The 25111-nt window shown below is 36.8% G+C and overlaps 1 protein-coding gene across 14 annotated transcripts in view; it reads right to left on the bottom strand.

Annotated features, from left to right (window-relative positions):
• The window catches only part of MIPOL1 (mirror-image polydactyly 1), a 401793-nt gene that overhangs the window by 71425 nt on the left and 305257 nt on the right, over positions 1-25111 (bottom strand). For 11 of the 14 annotated variants that reach the window (XM_054530043.2, XM_054530050.2, XM_024232049.3 and 8 more), the window contains one exon: positions 13375-13605. The exons of 1 other annotated variant lie outside the window; for it this stretch is intronic. In XM_054530043.2, coding sequence (XP_054386018.1) covers positions 13375-13605 — 231 coding nt within the window. Of the gene's footprint in view, positions 1-2037; positions 2233-13374; positions 13606-15063; positions 15086-25111 lie in introns of those variants that run through there. 2 more of the 14 variants (XM_054530049.2, XM_054530056.2) reach the window with 2 other exon arrangements.

Below are 25111 nucleotides of genomic sequence, written 5' to 3'. Positions count from 1 at the left end.
GAGGAATTATGAAACTTATTCTTTGATTCAATCAACAAGTACTTATATTGTTCGGATATGTCTAATTTTGCCTTGACACTTACAGTCCAACAAAGAATTTATAGGAAAAATATCACAGGTAAAGTTGACAAGAACTAGAATAATTTTAATGAAAAGACAAGGAAATTATAAAAAAAAATTAACTGAGGCCTTTCATTTTTTAGCATAATTATTTTTCATTATAGTTAAAATCGGATTCTGGAGCCAGCAACAAAAGTAAAAAATCTAGTAAAATCTATTGATGAAAATAGCAGGCTTTTTTTTTTTTTCAACTGAGAAACTTTAGAAATGCTCTGTTCCTCTTCCCAGCACCCACAGTCATCTATCCTGTTTTATAATTCAACCTGCAAACAGATTAAGCAGCTGAGTTTGTGGAAAGTATGTTTGCTCTATGCTAAGAACCCTTGTGTGACACTATGGCGACTCCCCTGACACTTCGAAGAGAACTACAGACGGTTCTTACTCATCAGCAGGAAAACCAGGCTGAGAATTCACAATTTCTTTGTAACACCAATTTCTTTACAGAAATCAGTATTTGGTCAAAAAGCAGAAAAGACTTTAAACAGCTATGTGTGTGTGTGTGTGTGTGTGTGTGTGTGTGTGTGTTTGGTCAATACTGCTCAAAAGATATAGGGTACCGTATATTTCAAGAGACAATCTACAACTTAAGAAAACCTATAAATTGAAATGTTTTAACCTGATCTTTGATGTTATAATTATGTTATAAAAATTTAAGATGAGCAGAACTCCTGTAAATTTTAAATAATGGATTTTTTCTTTTTAGAAAATTATGGAAAGCATGAAAGTTCTTGAGTTGATACATCTTTCCTTACAAATCTGTTTAAAAGTTTACAATTTTTTCTATATCTCTTTGTCCCATCTATTCATTATATAGTTACAGTATATAACTCTTTATATAGTTTATGAGGGAATTTGAATCATATCACTGTAAATCTGGCCCACAGTAAAAATGACATATGTCAAAAGTTATTTCAGTGTAAAACCCAGATCTTTGAGAGTTCTAACCTTATAAGCCTGGTTGTAATTACTTTTACTTTAAGTAACTATGTGGAGCTTAGGTATGCTAAGTATAGCAAAATGTATTTTTAAAAGTCCTTTGGAACTTGTTCCAGGCCACAAGAAGCAAGCATACTTGTAGATGGAAACGAAACAATAGCATAAGGAATCACAAAGTTTTAAATCTCTCATGAATAATAAAAACATCTTTTAATGGATTGATCTGTCAGTTTCCTCTTTAATAAATGGGGATTAGGGATAGTCTTTGATAAAACTATTAAGATAAGTTTTTCCTACCAAGTTCCTGTGCTCTTAGCTGCTCTTTAGTTCCCTTTAACTCAACATAACCCCTCTGTCCAAAACCAAGCACATTCAGTACCAGGAAAAGGCCAATCTAAAAGCTAAATCACAATGTGCTATTCATCCACAAACATACACATTTTTCAATAAAAGTACATAAAGAAAAGAGAATGAATTTCCACTGATAAAAGATTAGGCTTTATAACACGTGGGCCAAGAAGATATTTTTTGGTGATGAGGTATGGCACGCACTGACTTTTTCCCTGTAAGTGATGATATGCCTATACTGGCTAGCTTATGGATGGTAATCCTGTACAACTTGTCTTTCTAAGAATACTCCTATAGGCTGAAATATTTCAGAAAATATTAAAAATTTTTATGACTCTGAAAGAAAATAAATTTAAAATTCTATGAATAGCAATAGTAGATAGTCTCTACTATTACCAAAGATTTCAGGTCTTCTAAATGTAATTAAATTTGATGGAAGTGCATGGTTAAAATCTGATCAACAGGAAGCAAGAACTGCCAGCTCCTCGGAGAGTGAAAGGTGTGGTGGTGGCAGTGAGGAGAGGGAGGGAAGGACCAGCCATAGAAGTCATGCTTTTCTATGAAACTAGTAAACTCTGGGCTCTGGGTTGGGAGAAAAAGTATTTGTCATGGGCCTAAAGCAGAGGGGAGTATATCTGAAATTTTCCTGTGTATCTCTAACTTGACCTGCTTTTACTTTATTCTGTTATTCTCCCAAACTATTAAATTGTTACAGTTGATTTGTTCATCGATTTACAGAGTACTTACTTTACAGCAGGTATCTGCATGAGTTTTTAGAAGAGATGGGGAAACAAAGATGAATAACACACGGTCAATGTCCTAGGAAATCTGGAAGAGAGTTCAGTAGGTAGAAACTAGATATAAAAAATATACCACCTATGCCTGGTGCAGTGTCTCATACCTGTAATCCCAGTACCTTGGGAGGCTGAGGCGGGCAGATTGCTTCAGCCCAGGAGTTTGAGATCAGCCTTGGCAACATGATGAAACCTCATCTCTACCAAAAACAAAACAAAACAAAACAAACACCAAAAATATTGGCCAGGCGTGGTGACACATGCCTGTAGTCCCAGCTCCTGAGGAGGCTGAGGCTGCAGTGAGCCATGATTGTGCCACTGTACTCCAGTCTGGGCAACAGAGCAAGACCCTGTCTCATAAAAACCCCCAAAACCAAAACAAAACTATATATATACACACACACACGTATATGTATGTGTATATATGTAAACCATATATATACAGAGTCTATATCTATATCTATATACATGTAGTTTATAGATATGTGTGTATATATAAGCTTTATATATAGACATATGTATAGTTTATATATGTATGTATTTATACATACATATAGTCTATATGTATATATAGTCTATATGTATATAGACTATACAAAGATGAATAGACTATATAGACTACATGTGTATATATACATATATAAACTATATATTGTGTATATAAACTATGTATGTATGCATATTTTATATATATAGTTTTCAGGTTGAATTATAAAACATGATCAATGACTGTGGGTGCTGGGAAGAGGAACAGACCATTTCTACAGTTTCTCAACTTTAAAAATGCCTACATATGTGTACATATACATAGTTTACATGTGTATATACACATACATATATAGTTTATATATAAGTATATAGATATACATACATGTATATACACACATACATGTATGTGTATCACATGTGCATGTGATACATATATGTATAAATGTATATAAACATGATACATATATCACATATAAGTACATATACATATGTACATGCACATATATAAACAATACATGTGTATGTACGTATATAAACTATAATGTGTATGTATATATGTATCTGTACCATATATGTACATATACATAGGCTTTTTCTAAAATTGAGAAACTGTAGAAACGTGCTCTCTTCCTCTTCCTAGCACCCAGAGTCATCTATCCTGTTCTATAATTCATCCTGCAAACAGATTAAGCAGCTGAGTTTGTGAGAAGTATGTTTGCTCTATGCTAAGAACCCTGTGTGACACTATGGTGACTCCCCTGACACTTCAAAGAGTGATATATACATACCACTCTTTGAGTCTGTGTGTGTGTGTATATATACACATACATACATACATACATACATACATACATACATTATATATATAAAACTCTCAGAATTGTCAGGGGAGTCACTATATACACACACACACACACACAAACACACACACTTATACACTAGATCCTAGATGATTAGTAAAGGTACGGATTAAATACTATGAAAACATTAAAGACAGAGAAAATAAAGAAATAATTAACTGGAAGAAGCCAGTAAAGGCTTTATTGTAGAGGTGACATTTGGGCTGGACTTTAGGAAGTAACAAAAATTTGGCCAGGCAACAAGAAGGGACAACTATATTCTAAGAAGAAGAAATAGCACGTGCAAAGATGTTGTGGTATGTGTCGTGGGAGAAAATGATACTAGAACAATGGGAGAAGGCAAGTGATAGGCCTCATATGCCATGTTAAATCATTTAACTTGTAGGGAATGAAGGGACCCTGAAAAATTTTAAACAGGGAAATAATATGATACAAATTACATTTTAGAAAGATTAATTGGTGGCAGTAAGGAGGATAAATTTGAAAGACCCAACGCAGGTCAGCTAGTTTTATGATTATTGCAACAGTCTAGATGAGTGATGATGAGTGTCTGAATGAATGCAATTACCAAGAGAGGATGAGGTAGAGGGAATCAGGAGATATTTAGGCAGCAGGCAAAACAAAGATTCGTGACAAAGTGAATGTGAAAGGCAGAAAAAAAGAGCGAGGAAACAAGGACAGCGTGGAAGTTGCTGAAGTCCATTAATTGAGGCAGGAAATACAGGAGAATGGGCAGGACTTTACTTTCAGGGGAGTGAGGAGTGAAGAGTAAAGAGTTTTGGAAACATGAGACTGGATCTCAGGGGACAGGTGAGTACTAAGATAAGTGTTTGGAAGTTATTTGGCTAATAAGTAGTAGTTGAAGCTTAAGGAAATAGATGACATTCCCGGGAATTGTGTAGAGGTAGAAGGAAAATAAAATCTTTAAGCAACCATTATGTTCGGATAGCTGGGAGATGTAATCCCCAAAAGAAATGGAGTAGGAACAGTCAGAGGAGTCATAAAGGTAGAAAAAAATGGTGCTACAGAATCTAAGAAAACAAAAGGCTTCAGGAAGGAATGATGAACAGTACTAAATGATGAGAGTTCAAGTAGGATAAATATTCTAAAAGTTGACTGCATTTGTGATCGGATACTTGCTAACCTTAAAAAAAATCCTAAAATAACATTACGTGAGCAGAGGAACCAGTATACACAAAGGCATTTAGTCCTGAAAAGGCAGAGACCTTCTGAGGAATGAGATGGTACAGTGTGGAGTGAAATGCTAAGAGAAGGAGGAATTACGTAACACATATTGTTCTAAAAGCAATTCATGTATTAGCTCATCAAATTGTCATGGCAATGTTATGAGATAGAAGCATTATTGTCCACATTAGCATAGTGTTTTATATCCAGGTTCACATACCTATACATTCTGAATTCAAAGCTTGAGATTTTAAACCACTATGCTATATTGCTGAAGATACATGAAAGTCTTTATTTTCACCATAAACACATGTTCATTGAACAATAAAAATATCATTTAAAATGAGCCATTGAATTTAGTAGTTAGAAAATTACTGGTGATCTTAAGAAAAATTTCAGTACACAAACTAGCCATACTGTACTGAGTAGCAGAGGAGTAAATGGGAATTGAAAAATTAGAAGATGGTGAATATAGATCAGTTATTCCAGAAATTTGATTGTGACGGGAAAAGAGGAAAGTTATTTAAGAAATTACATTGTGAAGAAAAATTTGAATGTGAAGAAATTCCTTTAGTTTAAATGTTAAATTCCCTGGAATACTGACATATTTTCAAAGAACTTTCTAAAACATTTGCTAATAATAATGATTTCAGATTTTTAAGGAGACTATGAATACCATCTTACGAAGTCTTATAAGTTGGTTTCCTTTAAGAGGATAACATTTCTCTTAAACTCAATAAAATAGGCTAATATCCTCATGAAGATACACTTTGCCGAATTGACGGCAATTAAATATGAAATACAGTGGATCAAATATGAAAAGGAAAACCCGATAATACTTCATCTAGCTCTTACTGTTGGAAATCAGAAGAATAAGAGATTTAACATTTAATTCTTTTAATGACATAGTTGTGCTTAAACTCTGATCCATGGATTAGTGCCATTCCATAAAAAAGTTTTCATCTGTCTACGGTTAAATGCAAAAACTAAGGGAGAGACAGTGAATTTTCCAGAGTTAAAGTTATTTTATGTACTAATTTTTATTATACTTTAGGCTCTAGGGTACATGTGCACAATGTGCAGGTTTGTTACATAGGTATACATGTGCCATGTTGGTTTGCTGCACCCATTAACTCGTCATTTACATTAAGTATTTCTCTTAATGCTATCCGTCCCCCAGCCCCCCAGTCCCTGAGAGGCCCTGGTGTGTGATGTTCCCCACCCTGTGTCCAAGTGTTCTCATGGTTTGATTCACACCTACAAGTGAGAGCATGTGGTGTTTGGTTTTCTGTCCTTGTGGTAGTTAGCTGAGAATGATGGTTTCCAGCTTCATTGATGTCCCTGCAAAGTACATGAACTCATCCTTTTTTATGGCTGCATAGTATTCCATGATGTATATGTGCCACATTTTCTTAATCCAGTCTATCATTGATGGGCATTTGGGTGGTTCCAAGTGTTTCCTATTGTGAATAGTGCTGCAGTAAGCATATGTGTGCATGTGTCTTTATCATAAAATGATTTATAATCCTTTGGGTATATACCCAGTAATGGGATGGCTGGGTCAAATGGTATTTCTAGTTCTAGATCCTTGAGGAATCGTCACACTGTCTTCCACCATGATTGAACTAATTTACACTCCCACCAGCAGTGTAAAAGCGTTCCTATTTCTCCATATCCTCTCCAGCATCTGTTGTTTATTGACTTTTTAATGATCGCCATTCTAACTGGCATGAGTCAGTATCTCACTGTGACTCTGATTTGCATTTCTCTGATGACCAGTGATGATGAGCATTTTTTCATATGTCTGTTGACTGCATAAATATCTTCTTTTGAGAAGGGTCTGTTCATATCCTTTGCCCACTTTTTGATGGGGATGTTTGTTTTTTTTCTTGTAATTGTTTAAGTTCAAATAAATTATGTACATTCTGGATATTAGCCCATTGTCAGATGGGTAGATTGCAAAAATTTTCTCCCATTCTGTAGGTTGCCTGTTCACTCTGATGATAGTTTCTTTTGCTGTGCTCTTTAGTTTAATTAGATCCCATTTGTCAATTTTGGTTTTTGTTGCCATTGCTTTTGGTGTTTTAGTCATGAAGTCTTTCCCCATGCCTACGTCCTGTATGGTATTGCCTAGGTTTTCTTCTAGGGTTTTTATGGTTTTAGGTCTTACATTCGAGTCTTTAATTCATCTTGAATTGATTTTTGTATAAGGTGTAAGGAAGGGATCGTTTTAGTTTTCTTCATATGGCTAGCCAGTTTTCCCAGCACCATTTATTAAATAGGGAATTCTTTCGCCATTGCTTGTTTTTGTCAGGTTTGTCAAAGATCAGATAGTTGTAGACGTGCGGTGTTATTTCTGAGGCCTCTGTTCTGTTCCATTGGTCTACATATATGTTTTGGTACCAGAACCATGCTGTTTTGGTTATAGTAGCCTAGTACTATTGTTTGAAGTCAGGTAGCATGATGCCTCCAGCTTTGTTCTTTTTGCTTAGGATTGTCGTGGCTATGTGGGCTCTTTTTTGGTTCCATAAGAACTTTAAAGTAGTTTTTTCCAATTCTGTGAAGAAAGTCATTGGTAGCTTGATGGGGATGGCATTGAATCTATAAATTACCTTAGGCAGTATGGCCATTTTCACGATATTGATTATTCCTATCCATGAGCATGGAATGTACTTCTATTTGTCTGTGTCCTCATTTATTTCATTGAGCACTGGTTTGTAGCTCTCTTTGAAGAGGTTGTTCACATCCCTTGTAAGTTGGATTCACAGGTATTTTATTCTCTTTGTAGCAATTGTGAATGGGAATTCCCTCATGATTTGGCTCTCTGTTTGTCTGTTATTGGTGTATAGGAATGCTTGTGATTTTTGCACATTGATTTTATATCCTGAGACTTTGCTGAAGTTGTTTATCATCTTAAGGAGGTTTTCGCTGAGACAATGGGGTTTTTCTAAATATACAATCCTGTCATCTGCAAACAGGGACAATTTGACTTCCTCTTTTCTTAATTGAATACCCTTTATTTCTTTCTCTTGCCTGATTGCCCTGGCCAGAACTTCCAATACTATGTTGAATAGGAGTGGTGAGAGAGAACATCCTTGTCTTGTGCCGGTCTTCAAAGGGAATACTTCCAGTTTTTGCCCATTCAGTATGATACTGGCTGTGGGTTTGTCATAAACGGCTCTTATTATTTTGAGATACATTCCATCAATACCTAGTTTATTGCATAAAGTTTTTAGCATAAAGGCTGTTGAATTTTGCCAAAGGCCTTTTCTGCATCTAATGAGATAATCATGTGGTTTTTGTCATTGGTTCTGTTTATGTGATGGATTACGTTTATTGATGTGCGTATGTTGAACTAGCCTTGCATCCCAGGGATGAAGCTGACTTGATCATGGTGGATAAGCTTTTTAATGTGCTGCTGGATTTGGGTTGCCAGTATTTTACTGAGGATTTTCACAGCGATGTTCACCCGGGATATTGGTCTAAAATTATCTTTTTTTTTGTTGTGTCTCTGACAGGCTTCGGTATTAGGATGATGCTGGCCTCATGAAATGAGTTAGGGAGGATTCCTTCTTTATCTATTGACTGGAATAGTTTCAGAAGGAATGGTATCAGCTCCTCTTTGTACCTTTGGTAGAATTCATCTGTGAATCTGTCTGGTTTTGGACTTTTTTTGGTGGTAGGTTATTAATTATTGCCTCAATTTCAGAGCCTGTTATTGGTCTATTTAGAGGATCAACTTCCTCCTGGGTTAGTCTTGGGAGGGTGTATGTGTCCAGGAATTTATCCATTTCTTCTAGATTTTCCAGTTTATTTGCATAGAGGTGTTTATAGTATTCTCGATGGTAGTTTGTATTTCTGTGGGATTGGTGGTGATATCCGCTTTATCATTTTTTATTGTGTCTATTTGATTCTTCTCTCTCTTATTAGTCTGGCTAGCAGTCTATCAATTTTGTTGATCTTTTCAAAAAACCAGCTCCTGGATTCATTGATTTTTTGAAGGGTTTTTTGTGTCTCCATCTTCTTCATTTCTGCTCTGATCTTAGTTATTTCTTACCTTGTGCTAGCTTTTGAATTTATTTGCTCTTGCTTCTCAGTTCTTTTAATTGTGATGGCAGGGTGTCAATTTTAGATCTTTCTTGCTTTCTCTTGTGGGCATTTAGTGCTATAAATTTCCCTCTTAACACTGCTTTAAATGTGTCCCAGAGATTCTGGTATGTTGTGTCTTTGTTCTCATTGGTTTCAAAGAACATCTTTATTTCTGCCTTCATTTCTTTATTTACCCAGTAGTCATTCAGGAGCTGATTGTTCAGTTTCCATGTAGTTGTGCAGTTTTGAGTGAGTTTCTTAATCCTGAGTTCTAATTTGATTGCACTGTGGTCTGAGAGACAGTTTGTTGTGATTTCTGTTCTTTTACCTTTGCTGAGGAGAGCTTTACTTCCAATTATGTGGTGAATTTTAGAATAAGTGTGATGTGGTGCTGAGAAGAAAGTATATTCTGTTGATTTGGGGTGGAGAGTTCTGTAGATGTCTATTAGGTCTGCTTGGTGCCGAGCTGACTCCAAGTCCTGGATATCCTTGTTAACCTCCTCTCTCGTTGATCTGTCTAATATTGACAGTGGGGTGTTAAAGTCTCCCATTATCATTGTGTGGGAGTCTAAGTCTCTTTGTAGGTCTCTAAGGACTTGCTTTATGAATCTGGGTGCTCCTGTATTGGGTGCATATATATTTAGGATAGTTAGCTCTTCTTGTTGAAGTGATCCCTTTACCATTATGTAGTGGCCTTGTCTCTTTTGATCTTTGTTGGTTTAAAGTCTGTTTTATCAGAGACTAGGACTGCAAACCCTGCTTTTTTTGTTTTCCATTTGCTTGGTAGATCTTCCTCCATCCCTTTATTTTGAGCCTATTTGTGTCTCTGCACATGAGATGGGTCTTCTGAATACAGCACACTGATGGGTCTTGACTCTTTATCCAATTTGCCAGTCTGTGTCTTTTAATTGGGGCATTTAGCCCATTTACATTTAAGGTTAATATTGTTATGTGTGAATTTGATCCTGTCATTATGATGTTAACTGGTTATTTTGCCCGTAAATTGATGCAGTTTTTTCCTAGCGTCGATGAGCTTTACAATTTGGCATGTTTTTGCAGTGGCTTGTACCAATTGTTCCTTTCCATGTTTAGTGCTTCCTTCAGGAGCTCTTGTAAGGCAGGCCTGGTGGTGACAAAATCTCTCAACATTTGCTTGTCTGTAAAGGATTTTATTTCTCCTTCACTTATGAAGCTTAGTTTGGCTGGATATGAAATTCTGGGTTGAAAATTCTTTTCTTTAAGAATGTTGAATATTGGCCCCTACTCTCTTTTGGCTTGTAGGGTTTCTGCCAAGAGATCCGCTGTTAGTGGGCTTCCCTTTCTGGGTAACCCGACCTTCCTGGCTGCCCTTAACATTTTTTCCTGCATTTCAACCTTGGTGAATTTGACAATTATGTTTCACGGGTTTGCTCTTCTCAAGGAGTATCTTTGTGATGTTCTGTATATTTCCTGAATTTGAATGTTGGCCTGCCTTGCTAGGTGGGGGAATTTCTCCTGGATAATATCCTGAAGAGTGTTCTTCAACTTGGTTTCATTCTCCCCGTCACTTTCAGGTACACCAATCAAACGTAGATTTGGTCTTTTCACATAATCCCATATTTCTTGGAGGCTTTGTTTGTTTCTTTTTACTTTTCTCTAATCTTGTCTTCCCACTTTATTTCATTAATTTGATCTTCAATCACTGATATTCTTTCTTGCACTTGATTGAATCGCCTACTGAAGCTTGTGCATGCATCACGAAGTTCTCCTGCCATGGTTTTCATCTCCATCAGGTCATTTAAGGTCTTCTCTACACTATTTATTCTAGTTAGCCATTCATGTAACCTTTTTTCAAGGTTTTTAGCTTCCTTGTAATGGGTTTGAACATGCTCCTTTAGCTCAGAGAATTTTGTGATTACCGACCTTCTGAAGCCTACTTCTGCCAGCTCATCAAAGTCATTCTCCATCCAGCTTTGTTCCATTGCTGGTGAGAAGATGTGATCTTTTGGCAGAGAAGAGGCGCTCTGGTTTTTAGAATTTTCAGATTTTCTGCTCTGGTTTCTTCCCATCTTCATGGTTTTATCTACCTTTGGTCTTTGATGTTGGTGACCTACAGATGAGGTTTTGGTGTGGATGTCCTTTTTGTTGATGTTGATGCTACTCCTTTCTGTTTATTAGTTTTTATTCTAACACTCTGGTCCCTCAGCTGCAGGTCTGTTGGAGTTTGCTGGAGGTCCACCCAGACCCTGTTTGCCTGGGTATCACCAGCAGAGGCTGTAGAACTGCAAATATTGCAGAAGAGCAAATATTGCTGCCTGATCCTTCTTCTGGAAGCTTCGTCCTAGAGGGGCACCTGCCTGTATGAGGTGTCTGTCGGCCCCTGCTTGGAGGTGACTCCCAGTTAGACTTGAGGAGTGTCAGGGACCCACTTGAGGAGGCAGTCTGTCCGTTCTCAGAGCTCAAATGCCATGCTGAGATAACCACTTCTCTCTTCAGAGCTGTCAGACAGGGACGTTTAAGTCTGCAGAAGTTGTCTGCTGCCTTTTGTTCAGCTATGTCCTGCCCTCAGAGATGGAGTCTATAGAGGCAGTAGGCCTTGCTGAGCTGCAGTGGGCTCCACCCAGTTTGAGCTGCCTGGCCACTTTGTTTACCTTCAAGCCTCAGCAATGGCAGACGCCCCTCCGCCTGCCAGGTTGCAGCCTCACAGGTGGATCTCAGACTGCCATGCTAGCAGTGAGCCATGCTCCGTGGGCGTGGGACCCACCAAGCCAGGCATGAGAGAGAATCTCCTGGTCTGCAGGATGGTAAGACTGTGGGAAAAGCACAGTATTTGGGTGGGAGTGTACTGATTTTCCAGGTACAGTCTGTCACAGCTTCCCTTGGCTAGGAAAAAGAAATCCCCTGACCCCTTATGCTTCCTGGGTGAGGTGACACCCTGCCCTGCTTTGGCTTGCCCTCGGTGGGCTGCATGCACAGTCCAACAGTCCCAATGAGATGAACCAGGTATCTCAGGTGAAAATACAGAAATCACCCATCTTCTGTGTCAATCACGCTGGGAGCTGCAGACTAGAGCTGTTCCTATTTGGTCATCTTGGCCATTCAGTAAAGTTATTTAATTTAAAACATTATCTGAGATGATATTATTTCTACTTCTCGGTGTATAAAAATTGTTTTTTAAATGAAATGACGATGATAGTTGATGAGATCTAAAAAATAAAAGGCTGATAACACATCCAAAGATTTTTTGAAAATCGAATTGGTCTGTGCAAACCACTGTTTTAGGGAATTATGGTCATGTATAGACATTAATGGATTATATATAAAGAAAAATTTGAAATTTGTATCTATTTGTAGACTTTAAGCAAACAGAGCCAAATCAGATCCTGTCAAAAGTTACTGATTGTGATTTACAATGAAATGAGATCTACCTATACATCATAGTGTTCTTAGAATATTAACGTACATTGTGAATAACTGCATATAGTTTCTGACTGAATATAAACCCCATCTTTAAACTTACAAATATATATAATACCTACATAAATCAAAAGTTTCAAGGTACACTGGTAGTAAAGATTAAAATGCACAATTTCTAAACTGTTTTAAAATGGTCTAATTTAAAACTACTGACTTAAATAACTTTGGCTATTAATCAAAATATAACTTCAGGGATATTGAGGAAATGTTCAAGATGACATTTTCAAATAAGAAGTAGTGGGAAGCAAGAAACCTTGATGTGAGCACTGCTTCATAGTGTAAAACTGACATAAAAATTGTTAAGGAAAAAGGTATATCTTTGAAATTGAAGGTGACTAGATATGTGAATGCTGTAGTGCTGTTAACAATACATAAAGAAGGTTAAAATATATTCTATTACATGTGTTCTATGTATTCTATTACAGTGGTTCTATTACATTAAAGGTGTCTCAGAAAATTCTGCTACAATGTTCAAGTCCATTAAATTAACAAGTGACTTCTTTGCCTGGTAAGCTATTTGTTAACATTTTGCTAGCTGTCAAAAGGACTGACAGATTATGCAGCTTTATTTAAATTTTAATAAAAATGCAAAGATCATTCAAAATAAACACATATAATTATGCACTGTGAAAAGCAGTATTGAATACTTCAGAAGAACAACACAAGAAAATTAATTTCACCCTACTGGTTTTTATGCACCTACAAGTCTCAGGTTGCAATGTCACAGATGATCTCAGCTCAAGCAGGATTATTGTAAAGCTGAATGAGTTCAGGTGGTAACTTGACTGCCTCTTCCCCTTGCTAATAACTTTGCCTATTAACTTGTGACTGTGAAATGATTTAAATAGTATGGCCTCCATGAACTGATGATCAGTTATTAAATACAAATGGTTTGCCCTACATGGTAACAATGGTTCCCAAGAAAATGACTTTTTTGACCCCATATTTGGGGTCCAATCTAAAAAAGTTCACTGGGTTAATTCTACTTTTGTTCTAAACTATTAACATGATCAATAAACACATATTGTTTAGTTCCCAAAAGAAAGTGTTTCGTTTTGTTTCATGTGTTTGAAGTATTACAAGATCATTTAACTTACTTTTGAACTTTTTCATTGGCCACTTGGGAGGCCTCTATGGCATGTTGAAGTTGTAATTCCATATTTGCTCGCTCTGTCAGAGCTTGTTGCAGTTGAGTAGCGAGTTCCTCATTTTGTTGTTGAGTGATGGAAACAATGTTCTCTCTGTTTTTTAAAGCTTCTTCATATGTACTAAGGGTATAGTTAAACTGATCCTTCAGATTTTCTTCTTGAGATAAAGATTTGTGTAAACTGAGAAAATATTAAAAAAAAATTTAAAGATAAGTAATGTAGACTGAGTGATCTATGATCTATTTAACAAAAACCTCGATTTAGAATCTCTAGTTCTAAAAATCAATAAATACTTAAAAATGAGCAAATGAAAATAATTTTTATGTCACAACATTATAATTGATAATTTCTCTGCTTCTAGGCTGAAAGCTACCCAGACAAATGACTATGCTACCAAAGCATACAAAAAGATGCTGCAAGATGTTAATTTAATTATATCAGTGTAAATATTACATTCAATTTTCTTTAAAAGGAATAGCAGAGAACTGGAAAATAAAGTATCTCTAGGCAAATAAAATAATGTAATAAGCTGAAAGACGTGAGAAGAGAATGGGCATTGGTTTAGGAGATCGAGGGTCTATTCTGCCAAGCACTTAATGAGAATGGATGAGGTTTATGCAAACACTGACCAGCCTTCTACACAGCATTTTCTACTTGATTTTCTACTTGTCACAGTTGAGATATAAATGAATTTAAAATCACTAGTCAGATTGCACAGAAATAAAATGTATTCATATATACGTGTGTACATATATATTTTTTGGCTAATGAATCTCATAACGAATACATCTACTCATTAAGTCATACAGAGAAATAGCATATAAATTAAGACTAAATGAATGCAGAAGAAAATGCAGACAAATAGAATCCTAAAATGCTAAAGGTCAAATCTTTGATATGTCATTACACCTACCACCTGAGGTTATTTTGAAATGGCACCAAGCACCTCACTCAATTAAATAAAGACATTTTGAAAATATAAATATTTAATAAGAGAAATTTAAACTCCACACAGGAGATGTTCTTTTTTATTAAATATCATTTCAGTATATGCATACAAAGGAAATGTCGATTGGAGACATTTGAAGTAAAACAACTTAACTATATAATATAGATTGATAATGGGAAGGAAAGCAATATCATTATTAAACCTGCAAAAAGCTAGTTAGTGAACTTTGGCATTGTCCTAATATCTAGCCTGATACTTTCTTTAAAACTGTTCAAACTAATTATAAATTTCCTCTTTTAGTTTAAGTTACCTATAAGCCTTTACAGTATGCTTATTTTGGAGAAGGCGTCCCATAGAACTAGGATGGACATGAAACAAGGACAGTCAGCATACCAAATGAAATCATTTCAGGATTCAAACCCCTTCCTAAGAATACAGACTGTTACTAAGCCCTGGTCAATTGGTTACTACACAGAAAATTAGAATGGTGTGTAGTGCCACATTTGTGGAGTGCAAAAAATACCTTTTTTCAGGGTTTGCACATTGTTATTAATCTAACTAACCCTACTTCATTTCTTCTCAGTTTTTTGTACCAACCCATATGCTTAAAGACTGTCTCTTGCCCATTTTCCTATTTTTTCTGTGTCCTCTCACTTTCTGCATCTTGTCTGTTCCAAGTTCCAATTTTCTTCAGCTCACCCTCTTTATCTCCTTGAAAGATGCAAGAAAGAAAGAAATTAAAAAGAAACAAACTAAAAGCTAAACCTTAAAAAAGGTACTTGTTTATGTTCTTTATATTTAAAACATTAGTTATATTTTAATTGTTAATTACATTTTAAATTACACAAAGTGCATATATACAAAGTATTCAGCTTGAAAAAATGTGAAGAACAAAATACAGAACAAATGCAGAAATCTAGAAGATCCCCCAGTGTTCCCTCCCATTTTTTCCCCTCCGCAAAAGGTAAGTACTAATTCAACCTTTATCAAAATGTAAACTGCCTATTTTTAAACTTTTTGTCTGGCTTATTTTCCTCAACAATTGGTATGTGAAGTTCACCTTGCTGTTGCATATAATTCATTGCTTTTTATTGCTATAAAGTATTCTGTTATATACATATGCCATAACCTATTTAATCGTTCCACTGTTGTTGCTATGAATATTCTTGTACATGTCTTTTGATGGACCTAGGTATTCATGTCTAAAGTAGAATTTCTCCACAGGGTATGCGTTATTTTCAGGTTTAGTACGCTGATAATAGATGCTGATTTAGATTTAGATGCTGCTAATAGTCTTCCAAATTAGTTGTATCAATTTGCACTCCCATCAGCAAAATATGAGTTTCAATTGCTTTATATCCTCCCTCAGAATGGCATTGTCAAGTGCTTTTAACTTTAGTTATTGTAATATGGATGCAGTGATGTTTCATTCTCTTCATATCGTCTTATGTACGTGTATATTGATTGATTGGTTGAGACAGGGTCTCACTATGTTTCCCAGGCTGACCTTGAACTCCTGGGCTCATACAGTCCTCCTGCCTCAGCCTCCTGAGTAGCTCGGACTATGGGCATATGCCACCATGCCTGACTCTTCATGCTGTCTTTTGATGAAGGTAAGTTCTCAATTTAAATAAAGTTCCATTTATCATTGTTTCTTTAATGGCAATGCTTTTTGTAAACTGTTTAAAAAATCTTAGCCTACTCCATTCCCTTATATTTTAACTTTACATATATGGCCTAATTTAAAACTCAGTAAGACAGCTTCGTTTGGGAATTCTGCATTTGCCTATCATGCCTAAAGCAGTAACCAGTATACTGTAACCAATTACATATGAAGAATCAATGATTAAGTTTTAAAAATCTCACCATTATTAAAATTACGAGCATCCTGATTTAATTTTCTAATCACTCCTCACTTTCTAGTCTTCTATCATTTAATTTTTAGGGGGCAAATTTATACCTGATTTTGATTTTTCTCTCAGATGGACATGTTTGGATTGTACCCACAAGTTCAAAAGCTACTTAGCATTCAAAATGCCTTGGAAACCTGTTAATTACCATCAAGGCTTTCCCAAACAAGGGACATGATCTTTTTAAAAAGATGGAAGTAGACAGTCACTTAAAAACCTGCAATAGCATTTCCTTGCATTCAGAAAGCAGTCTCTAAAAATAATAAATGCTATATGTTAACTCACTAAATGTCACAACTTGCATGAGAAGTCCTATTAATATTCCTTTTTTCCTGATAAAAAATGGAAACAAACAGAGATAAGTAATTTAATACATGTAGCAGAGCCAGAATTTGAACCCACAGTCTTCATGTCTGCACTGGAAACCTCTTCTATACTTGCTGTGGTCGATAAAGCCCTGCATCACTGACCTCTCTACCTCCTTCCTCACCTTTTAGCTAGGCGTTCAGATTCTCAAGCGTGTCAAGTTCTTTCTGCTGAAGGTATTTGTTTGGAATGCCTTTCCATCCATGCTTCTACCTGACAAAGTCTTACTCATCCAGTAAGACAAAGCAAAAATATCACTTTCTTAGATACAGCTACGTGGGTCTTCAATCTAAATCTTGATTTTCCTCTTTCTTAGTCTGTCTCATAGATCTTACTCTTCCTTCTCAGAACTTATAATTCATAGTTCTTTTTCCATTTCATCTTGCGGTTTTCTTCCCAATTCTAACACATTAATACTTCATTTATATATAGTAATTTTATTTTATGGGAAGAATACATTCCTTAAGAACTTCAGTAAATCAAAACATCTATAATTCCAAGGAATTTTCCAATAGGAATAAAGGTGAAGCGGGAGAGCTATATTCCAAGCATTTATAAATCTGTAACCACTGAAGCACAATTTTTGCTTTAGTACTTCTTCCTCAGAATGGTCTTTCCTTAATTGACAACAGGGCCCCCTTGTTTAGCTTTCTTCACAAAGACATATTACATTTACCCTCTTTCCAAAGTTACTAATTTTCAGGTGCATTTTCAGCATAGTAGTAGTATTATAACTCAAAGGCACTTAAGTTGTACAGGAACATATTTTAAGTTACAGTAAGCATAAATGATGAAATAACAGCCAAAGAGTCACTGAATCACTCTCAGAAATTCTAAAGCATGTAATCAATAGTGCAGCTTACACAATATCCACATAGGATGTTAACTATTTCTGTTAACCAGGAAGTTAATGAGGTAATAAGATAAGCAAAGTTTAAATTCACTCTTCCAGTTTTAAAATTATATAATTCTTTATAAATTTAATTTTTATAATTTAGTGTAGAAAGTAAAACTTTAAAAATATTTTTACTTACTAATGTTTGATATGATCATATTTCTAACTCACATCAAATAAGCCTGCACATTGTCTCCTTTGTTGCTCACCACATTGAGTCCAATGGCAGGCCAAGGTAGAAAATGTCCTTCATGTGTATTACTCCAGTGAGTGCCATGTAATAGATTTCCTTTCTGAAGCGGTTTCTGTCTTGGTTTCTATGTTCCCTGGTCTATTACTTTATGTCTGTGGCCTTGATTATTTTCCTGGTCCCTGACTCTCTATGCCACCTCAGCTAAATATAACTTGGAATTATAAGGTTTATGAGCTACTTATATGTTTTGCTTGCAGATATTTATATTCTCTTCAACTTGTCTGCCTACCTGCTCATTGAACTCTCTCTTAATTGTAATGTTACACATGGATTCAGCTTACTTTTGCAATTAGTATTTTTCCATTTATACCAAGTTTTGATGCTACTTTTCCTGACTTCCTCTCTTATCTCCATGATCAGGTACTGGCCAAGTCCTTACAGGAGATCATTGTACTCATCATCCTACAATATGCACTTATTATTCTGTTTATGCTTCATTTATTTTACAGTAATTGCTCAATCAGTGTGTTGTATATATGCTATTTATTTTAATTGGATAAATATTTTTGGATCAAAATTTAGAGATGAGGTACAACAATACAGATCAGTAGGTCCTTACCAGGAGTAATTTTGTTTCTCAGAGGACATTCTGCAACATCTGAAGACATTTTTGTCACAACTGGTGGGGGTGGCGGGGAGGGTGAGATGGTACTAGCATTTAGTGAATAGAAGCTAAAGATGCTGCTAAACAGAGGATAGATTCGTACAACAGAGAATTATCCAGACCACTATGTCAACAATGCTGAAACTGGTGTAGATGAAGAGATGTTGGGTTGAACTTAGAAGATAAAGATTCAAATTTCAGTCTTTTCATTCACTCTGAGTGACATTGGGAAAAAAACTTACCTACTGAATATTAATTTCCTCAACTTGAAACCCATGAGAAAAATATCATGGAAATCATGTAAGAATGAAATGAGGTGATCTACATATGTGAAAATAACTGGCACAATACCTGCCAAAGAATACGCATTCATATCTGTAAAATTTTTAAAAGGAGTTACTTATATCTAATTAACTATGTACAAAATGTTACACAATACTCAAGTATTTTATAAACATTTTACTGAGAAAAACAACTGCCTGTTCCTACAGGTTTTTCATGAACTGGGAGAAGGAAACTAGTTTTCTCAACCTTTGTTCACTTACTGATAACATTCTTAAATCATTCTTTTTTAAAAAAATGGGCAGGTTTGGCTTGTTTTACTGAATTAAAATAAATAAAACCTAAGCAAATATGAAATGTAGAAGTATGTGCTGCTTTTTCCTAAGAATACATTTCTGAAAGGATAATGTCTACTTTTATTTCCTGGTTTACTACATCAATTAATTTGCTAAGACCCTTTCAAGAAGATAGTTGAAGCTGAGCATGGTGGCTCATGCTTGTAATATCAGCACTTTGGGAGACCAAGGCAGAAGGATTAGACAAGGAGTTCTAGACCAGCCTGAGCAACACAGTGAGACCCCATCTTAAACATTATTTTTAACAGAAAAAAGAAAATCATTGACTTCCTCACTTATTTTTAAGGAAATCAGCATATGCTCCAGTATAATAGGCCTTAATTCTGAATGACATACAGAGAGAGGGAAATATATTCAGAATGGATAAGAGTGTGGATGAGGAAATTTAATCTGCAAATCAGACAGTCTAGTAACTTCAATGATTTGCTTCCACTGTTGCTGCAGTTGGTTTAGTTTAATAAAATAACCTGCTAAAGTACTTTCAGAGAAAAAATAATTTCTTTATTATAAAGTAAGCCAATTAATACTGAACTTAAAATTTCAAGAATTTTGAACTGGATAAGTTGTCAATATATTTATTAATATTTATTACAAGTTTTCTGGCTGCTACATTTCACAATATAAATTGGGTTTCACTAAATATCTGTTGAATTCATGTTTAGAAATGTAACAACCTATACAAATAATTCTAAGGAAGCATTAAAAAAATCTAAATTTTTGGAGGTTTTTTGAGACAGAGTCTTGCTCTTTCACCTAGGCTGGAGTGCAGTGGCATGATCTCAGCTCACTGCAACCTTCACCTCTGGAGTTCAAGCGATTCTACTACCTCAGCCTCCTGAGTAGCTGAGACTACAGGCACATGCCACCACATCCAGCTAATTTTTGTATTTTTGGTAAAGGCGGAGATTCGCCATGTTGCACAAGCCAGTCTTGATCTCCTGATTTCAAGTGATCAACTTACCTCGGCCTCTCAAAGTGCTGGGATTACAGGCCTGAGCCATTGCACCTGGCCAAAAATATCTAACCATTAAATATACTACAGCACTTGGAATTAATGTAGGGCCAGCTCCTGATTATCTAAGAGTATATTGTGTGCTTCATAAATTTGGTGATGTGGGAAGCAGAGTGGTAGGAGATTATACTCACAAAGCCACTTATATTTATATACCACTGTATAGCTCTCAGGCAACAAAGTTTATCTTGAATTTTATCATATAACACATAAATATTATTGTATGGGCATCACTAAAATGAAAAAATTATACTGTCAAATTTAATAGAAGGGAGACTTCTGCTTTTGAGGAGATGGAAGAAATAGAAGATGCAATTAAGAAACAAATGGAGGATTTGCTGGCAAGATGGCCGAATAGGAACAGCTCTGGGCTGCAGCTCCCAGTGAGATCAACACAGAAGGTGGGTGCTTTCTGCATTTCCTACTGAGGTACCTGGTTCATCTCATTGGGACTGATTGGACAGTGGGTGCAGCCCATGGAGGGTTAGCTGAAGCAGGGTGGGATGTTGCCTCACCTGGGAAGTGTAAGGGGTCAGGAAATTCTCTTCCCTACCCAAGGGAAGCTGTGAGGGACTGAGCCTGAATAGCAGTGCATTCTGGCCCAGATACTGTAGTTTTCCCACAGTCTTCGCTACCCACAGACCAGGAGATTCCCTCTGGTGCCTATGCCACCAAGGTCCTGGGTTTCAAGCACAAAACTGGGAGGCCGTTTGGGCAGACACCGAGCTAGCTGCAGGAGTTTTTTTTTCCATACCCCAGTGGCACCTGGAACGTCAGCAAGACAGACCATTCACTCCCCTGGAAAGAGGGCTGAAGCCAGGGAGCCAAGTGGTCTGGCATGGCAGGTCACACCCCCATGGAGCCCAGCAAGTTAAGATCCACTGGCTTGAAATTCTCATTGCCAGTACAGGAGTATGAGGTCGACCTTGGATGCACCAACTTGGTGTGGGGAGGGGAGTTCACCATTGCTGAGGCTTGAGTAGGCAGTTTTACTCTCACAGTGTAAACAAAGCCACAGGGAAGTTCGAACTGGGTGGAGCCCACTGCAGCTCAGCAAGGCCACTGTGGCCAGACTGCCTCTCTAGAGTCTTCCTCTCTGGGCAGGGCATCTCTGAAAAAAAAGGCAGCAGCACCAGTCAGGTGCTGCTTATAGATAAAACTCCCATCTCCCTGGGACAGAGCACCTGGGGAAGGGGTGGCTGTGGGCGCAGCTTCAGCAGACTTAAACGTCCCTGCCTGATGGCTCTGAAGAGACCAGCAGATCTCGCAGCACAGTGTTCAAGCTATGCTAAGGGTCAGACTGCCTCCTCAAGTAGGTCCCTGACCCCTATGTATCCTGACTTGGAGACACCTCCAAGTAGGGGCTGACAGACACCTCATATAGGAGAGCTCTGGCTGGCATCTGGTGGGTGCCCCTCTAGGACGAAGCTTCCAGAAGAGGGAACAGGCAGCAATTACTGCTATTCTGCAACTTCTGCTGGTGATACCCAGGCAAACAGGGTCTAGAGTGGACCTCCAGCAAACTCCAGCAGACCTGCAGCAGAAGGGCCCAACTGTTAGAAGGAAAACTAACAAACAGAAAGGGATAGCATCAACATCATCAAAAAGGATATCCAGTCAGAGACCCAATCCGAAAGTCACCAACATCAAAGACCACAAGTAGATAAATCCATGAAGATGGGGAGAAATCAGCAGAAAAAGTCTGAAAATTCCAAAAACCAGAATGTTTCTTCTCCTCCAAAGGATCACAGCTCCTTGCCAGCAACAGAATAAAACTAGATAGAGAAGGAGTTTGATGAACTGACAGAAGTAGGCTTTAGTAGGTGGGTAATAACAAAGTCCTCTGAGCTAGAGGAGCATGTTCTAACCCTATGCAGTGAAGCTAAGAACCTTGAAAAAAGGTTACAGGAAATGCTAACTAGAATAACCAGTTTAGAGAAGAACATAAATGATCTGATGAAGCTGAAAAACACAGCACGCGATACATACACAAGTATCAATAGCTGAATTGATCAAGCGCAAGAAAGGATATCAGAGATTGAAGATCATCTTAATGAAATAAAGTGTGAAGACAAGATTAGAGAAAAAAGAATGAAAAGGAACAAACAAAGCCTCCAAGATATATGGGGCTATGGGAAAAGACAAAATCTACTTTTGATTGGTGTACTTGAAAGTGATTGGTGTACTTGAAAGTGATGGGGAGAATGGAACCAAGTTGGAAGACACTCTTCAGGATATTATCGAGCAGAAATTCCCCAAACTAGCAAGACAGTCCAACATTCAAGTTCAAAAAATACAGAGAACACCACAAAGATACTGCTTGAGAAGAGCAACCCCAAGACACACAATCATCAGATTCACCAGGGTTGAAATGAAGGAAAAAATGTTAAGGGCAGCCAGAGAGAAAGGCCAGGTTACCCACAAAGGGAAGCCCATCAGACTAACAGCTGATCTCTAGGTAGAAAATCTACAAGTAAGAAGAGAGTGGGGGCCAATATTCAACATTCTTAAAGAAAAGAATTTTCAATCCAGAATTTCATATCCAGCCAAACGAAGTTTCATAAGCAAAGGAGAAATATAATCCTTTACAGACAAGCAAATGCTGAGAGATTTTTGTCATCACCAGGCCTGCCTCACAAGAGCTCCTGTACGAAGCACTAAACATGGAAAGGAAAAACTGGTACCAGCCACTGCAAAAATATACCAAATTGTAAAGACCATCAACACTATGAAGAAACTGCATCAACTAATGGGCAAAATAACCAGCTAGCATCATAATGACAGGATCAAATTCAAACATAACAATATTAATCTTAAATGTAAATGTGTTAATGCCCCAGTTAAAAGACACAGACTGGCAAATTGGATAAAGAGTCAAGACCCATCAGTGTGCTGTATTCAGGAGACCCATGTCATGTGCAAAGATGCACAAATGCTCAAAATAAAGGGCTAGAGGAATATTTACCAAGCAAATGGAAAGGAAAAAAAAAAAAAAAGCAAGGGTTGCAATCTTAGTCTCTGATAAAACAGACTTTAAACCAACAAAGATCAAAAGAGACAAGGGCATGACACAATGGTAAAGGGATCAATGCAACAAGAAGGGCTAACTGTCCTAAACCTATATGCACTTAACACAGGAGCACCCAGATTCATAAAGCAAGTTCTTAGAGACCTACAAAGAGACTTAGACTCCCACACAATAATAGTGGGAGACTTTAACACCCCATTGTCCATATTAGACAGATCAATGACAAAAAATTAACAAGAACATTCAGGAATTCAATTCAGCTCTGCACCAAGCAGACCTAATAGACATCTACAGAACTCTCCACCCTAAATTGACAGAATATACATTCTTCTCAGCACCTATTGCACTTATTCTAAATCTGGTCACATAATTGCAAGTGAAACACTCCTCAGGAAATGCAAAAGAATGGAAATCATAGCAAACAGTCTCTCCGACCACAGTGCAATCAAATTAGAACTCAGGATTAAGAAAACTGCACAACTACATGGAATCTGAACAACCTGCTCCTGAATAACTACTGGGTAAATATCGAAATTAAGGCAGAAATAAAGATCTTCTTTGAAACCAATGAGAACAAAGATACAACGTACCAGAAACTCTGGGACACATTTAAAGCAGTGTCTAGAGGGAAATTTATAGCACTAAATGCCCATAAGAGAAAGCAGGAAAGATCTAAAATTGACACCCTAACATCACAATTGAAAGAACTAGAGAAGCAAGAGCAAACAAATTCAAAAGCTAGCACAAGGCAAGAAATAACTAAGATCAGAGCAGAATTGAAGGAGGTAGAGACACAGAAAGTCCTTCAAAAAATCAATGAATCCAGGAGCTGGTTTTTTGAAAAGATGAACAAAATAGACTGCTAGCCAGACTAATAAAGAAGAAAAGAGAGAAGAAACAAATAGATGCAATAAAAAGTGATAAAGGGGATATCACCACTGATCCCACAGAAATACAACTTACCATCAGAGAATACTATAAACACCTCTACACAAATAAACTAGAAAATCTAAAAGAAATAGATAAATTTCTACACACATACACCTTTCCAAGTCTAAACCAGGAAGAAGTCAAATCCCTGAATAGACCAATAACAAGTTCTGAAATTGAGTCAGTAATTAATAGCCTACCAACCAAAAAAAGTCCAGGACCAGATGGATTCACAGCCAAATTCTCTCAGAGGTACAAAGAAGAGCTGGTACCATTCCTTCTGAAACTATTGCAAAGAACAGAAGAAGAGGGAATCCTCCCTAACTCATTTTATGAGGCCAGCATTATCCTGATACCAAAACGTGGCAGAGACAAACAAAACAAAAAAAGAAAATTTCATGCAAATATCCTTGATAAACACTGATGCAAAAATCTTCAATAAAATACTTGCAAACCGAAACCAGCAGCACATCAAAAAGCTTATCCACCACGATCAAGTCAGCTTCATCCCTGGGATGCAAGGATGGTTCAACATATGCAAATCAATAAACGTAATTCATCATATAAACAGAACCAATGAGAAAAAACACATGATTATCTCATCAGATGCAGAAAAGGCCTTCAACAAAATTCAACACCCCTTAATGCTAAAAACTCTCAATAAACTAGGTATTGATGGAACATATCTCAAAATAGTAAAAACTACTTATGACAAACCCACAGTCAATATCACACTGAATGGGCAAAAACTGGAAGAATTCCCTTTGAAAACTGGCACAAGACAAGGATGCCCTCTCATACCCACTCCCATTCAACATATTATTGGTATTATTGGAAGTTCTGGCCAGGACAATCAGGCAAGAAAAAGCAATAAAGAGAGGAAGTCAAATTGTCTGTTTGCAGATGACATGATTGTATATTTAGAAAACCCCATCGTCTCAGCCCAAAACCTCCTTAAGCTGATAAGCAACTTCAGCAAAGTCTCAGGATATAAAATCAATGAGCAAAAATCACAAGCATTCCTATACACCAAGAACAGACACACAGACAAATCATGAGTGAACTCCCATTCACAAATGCTACAAAGAGAATAAAATATCT

Source organism: Pongo abelii, chromosome 15 (genome assembly GCF_028885655.2).
Source record: "Pongo abelii isolate AG06213 chromosome 15, NHGRI_mPonAbe1-v2.0_pri, whole genome shotgun sequence".
Classification (NCBI taxonomy): Eukaryota; Metazoa; Chordata; class Mammalia; order Primates; family Hominidae; genus Pongo; species Pongo abelii.
Note: the sequence above shows the minus strand (reverse complement) of the source record. Positions and strands in the feature narration are given on the sequence as shown.